The 3,498-nt window shown below is 63.9% G+C and overlaps 1 protein-coding gene across 1 annotated transcript in view; it reads left to right on the plus strand.

The window, feature by feature from the left end:
* The first annotated feature begins 666 nt into the window (after positions 1 to 666).
* The window catches only part of STRIP1 (striatin interacting protein 1), a 24,075-nt gene continuing 21,243 nt past the window's right edge, over positions 667 to 3,498 (plus strand). Inside the window, exons 1-3 of the mRNA XM_027706255.1 lie at positions 667 to 798; positions 2,418 to 2,487; positions 2,735 to 2,809. Of these exons, the coding sequence (XP_027562056.1) occupies positions 667 to 798; positions 2,418 to 2,487; positions 2,735 to 2,809 (277 nt within the window). The remainder of the gene's footprint in view (positions 799 to 2,417; positions 2,488 to 2,734; positions 2,810 to 3,498) is intronic.

The raw sequence follows: 3,498 nt of genomic DNA on the forward strand, positions 1-3,498 counted from the left end.
GCACTCGTGGTTCCGGAAGGTTTATTTGGTGTCGTGGGGGGACCTTGAGCTGTGCCTGAGTAGGGAAAGGGACCTGCCTTTGGCCACCTCCAGGTGGATTTTGGGTCCCAACAGAATTCCCTGAGCGTCCTTAGAACCGTGGAATTTTGGGGTCTCATGCCCTCTGGGCACTTTCACTTGGGCTTTAGACACCATCTGGGTTCCCTCTGAGCACTGCCAGGCGCCCCCTCTTTGGGGTCTGAGCTCCCCAAGCTCCTTGATTTGAGAATTCCCTCGTTCCAGGCCCGTGAATTTGGGATCTGCCCCCCCGCCCCTCCCAACATGGCGGCCCCCAGCGGCCGGGGGCACGTGGGGCGGAAGTGCCGCTCCCAACATGGCGGCGCCCAGTGCCGCGCCACACCCAGGATGGTGGCGCGGGGGCGGAGCCCCGTTTGCCCCGGTCGCCGCGCCGCCCGCGGCCGGCGGGGGCGGGCAGGGCCGGGCCGTGACGCGGCGGCCTCGGCGGGGCGACGAGAGCGGCGGCGGAGCCCCATCGCACCCACCGGACACACCGAGCGCCCCGCGGCGCCACTCCCAACATGGCGGCGGCGCTGCCCCGGCTGTCGCTGCCGCTCCCGCGAGAGGAGGGGGTGAGTCCTCGCGAGAGCTGGCGGCGGAGCGGCCGCCATGGAGGCGGGCGGCGGCCCCGGGCCGGGCCCGGCAGCGGCACCGGGCAACAACAACAACAGGGGCCGCGGCGGGGCGGCCGCGCCCAACAGGGGCCGCGACATGGCCCGGCCGCCCAGGAAGGACTCCGAGGTCAGCGGGGAGGCACTGCCCGGGCGGGGCGGGCCGCGCCGGGGTTCGGCGGGGCCTGCCCGGCCGTGCCGGTGGCTGAGGGGGTGTCGGTGCCCGCGGTGCCGGGGTGCCCGGTGTCTGGCGGTGCCGGGGTGCCCGGTGTCTGGCGGTGCCGGGGTGCCCGGTGTCTGGCGGTGCCGGCTGTCTGTGGGTGCCGTGCCCGTGCCCGGGCGGTGTTTCCAGCCCCTCCTTCCTCCGGGTCAGCCCCGGACCGGCCGCTGTCCCGGAACCAGCTCCGCTACCGATTCCCAGGGGCGGTCCCGGTTCCCCCCGAGCCGCGGTGGCAGCGGAGCCGGAGCCCGGGGTCGGTGCCGGGGCTCGCTCGGTGCCGGTTCCCGTCCATTCCGTCCATCCCTCCCTCCCCCAGCCCCGGGCCGGTGTGACCGGGGTGGAGCCCGGGGGTGGCTCGGCCCCAGGACCCCAGTCGGGGCTCTCCCGGCCCGTCCCGGGGCTCTCCCGGTGTTCCCGGCCCGGGTCCCGTTTCCATGCTCGGAGCAGGGGTGGATCCGGGAAGAGGGGCCCGACCCTCCACGGGCACGGCGGGGTCCCGGGGTGTCCCCCCTGAGCCGGGGGGTCCGGGGGGTTGTGTGGAGCCGAGGGGGCTTTTCGCGAGTGTTTCATTCCTGTGATGGCCCCAGAGCCACCTGCTCCCATGGAGAGGGGATGGCAGCCCTGGAATGGACTGAGGGGGGAGCGCCCAGTGCAGAGCCAGCCCTTCTCTCAGGGTCCCAGGATTCGGGAGGGGGCTGGGGTGGGGCTGGGTGCCCCCCAGATTTGGGAGGGATCTGCTCTGGGTCTGCCCCTCGCTCAGAGTGGGTGCCCCAAAATCCTGCTGTGGATCTGTTTCCCCCTCAGTGGTGGATGCCCCAAAATTCAGGAGGTTTCGCTGTGGATCTGCCCCTCCCTCAGGAGTGGGTGCCCCGAAATTTGGGAGGGTTTTGCTGTGGGTCTGAGTGCCCCGAAATTCAGGAGACTTCTGCCCCACTCAGGGGTGGATTCCCTGAAATTCCGTGGGTCCCTCCCTAAAGGGAGCTGATATTTTGTGCTCTGAAGCTTCTCCTGGGTGGTTTTCCCGCCTCTCCGAAGTGTTTGGAGCAGTTCCATCCTCACCAATCCTGCTGACACACACCCCCCATGGCACGGGGCCGGGGCGGAGATAGCCCAAATTTTTCCAATTCTGTGTGAAATGTGGGAGCTCTGAGAGCTCCTTAATCCCACAGAATTCCCTCCCCGTCTCCTGCCGTGTTTGCTGTGCTGTGGGGGCTCCCGCAGTGTTCTGGGGGTGTTTGAGTGTGTTCTGGGGGTGTTTGAGGGTGTTGTGGGGGTGTTTGCGGTGTTCCGGGGGTGCTGCAGTGGCTCCAGCCGGGCAGTCCCTGCGGCACATCCTGGATGGAGCCGCAGGAGGTGGGTTGGAGTTGCCTCGGTAACGTTTGTGCTGCCGCAGGGACATTCCTGGTCCCTAAGCCAGGAAAAACAGCCCTGGCTTTGCAGGAGGATGAGGTGAATTGTGGCTGTTTGCAGGGATTTGGGGTTTTCCTGGGATGTGCTGGAATTGAACTGATTTTTCCCGTTTCTTTCAGGGCTATTCGGAGTCTCCAGACCTGGAGTTTGAATATGCAGACACGGATAAATGGGCAGCAGAGCTGTCAGGTGAGGAATTCTTGGGATGCATCAATTAACCAGTGACTTCCTCTGCTGGGACAATTAAAGGAGCTCTCTCAGCTCCATCATTATCCTTAAAAACCTGATGGATGTTAAAAGGGAAAGGATCCATTTAATGAATGTTGTCAGCCTTATGCTGGGTGGGGTTTTTTGGGGAATTTTGAGTTTTTGGGCTAAAAATGCAGTTCCCAAGTTGCAGCTCTGCAGCTTTTTGGAGCTTCCCCTCTCTTGGCAGAGCTTTACAGCTACACAGAGGGACCAGAATTCCTGCTCAACCGAAAGTGCTTCGAGGAGGACTTCAGGATCCACAGTAAGAGCTTTTCCATGGATCCATCACCCCCTGGGGAGGGACAGGGATCTCTCTTCCTGGAGAAGAGGAGCCTGAGGGCAGAGATCATTGGGATCTGCAGCATCCTGGGATGGGCAGCTCCGATTCTGCTCTGGGTGAGCAGGGACAGCAGCCAGGGAATGGCTGGAGCTGTGCCAGGGCAGGGTCAGGTTGGATCTCGGGAAAAGGTTCTTCCCCCAGAGGCTGGTTGGGCACTGCCCAGGCTCCCCAGGGCAGTGGGCACAGCCCCAAGGCTGCCAGAGCTCCAGGAGGGTTTGGACAACGCTCTCAGGGACAGGGTGGGATTGTTGGGGTGTCCTGGGCAGTTGGACTGATGATCCCTGTGGATATTCCCTGACTCCGTGACTCATCTGGGAGGCAGAAGAATCCACCCATCACAACCCTGGGTGTCCATTGCTCTCAGCAGCACTGTCTTCCCTGTGGTGCTGGATCCCTGGAGCATGTCCCATTCCCTCATCCCACTGTTGTGCTTTCCCATGGTGCTGGATCCCTTGGGTGTGTCCATGGTTGTGTCCCATTCATCCCTCTGTTGTGGTTTCCCATGGTGCTGGATCCCATTCCCTGCTTGGGATTACTGGCAGTGGTTTTCGGGATGTTGTGCTTTCCCATGGTGCTGGATCCCATTCCCTGCTCGGCATGCTGGCTGTGGT

The sequence above is a fragment of the Neopelma chrysocephalum genome, unplaced genomic scaffold (genome assembly GCF_003984885.1).
Source record: "Neopelma chrysocephalum unplaced genomic scaffold, ASM398488v2 Primary Assembly neopelma1_366, whole genome shotgun sequence".
Classification (NCBI taxonomy): Eukaryota; Metazoa; Chordata; class Aves; order Passeriformes; family Pipridae; genus Neopelma; species Neopelma chrysocephalum.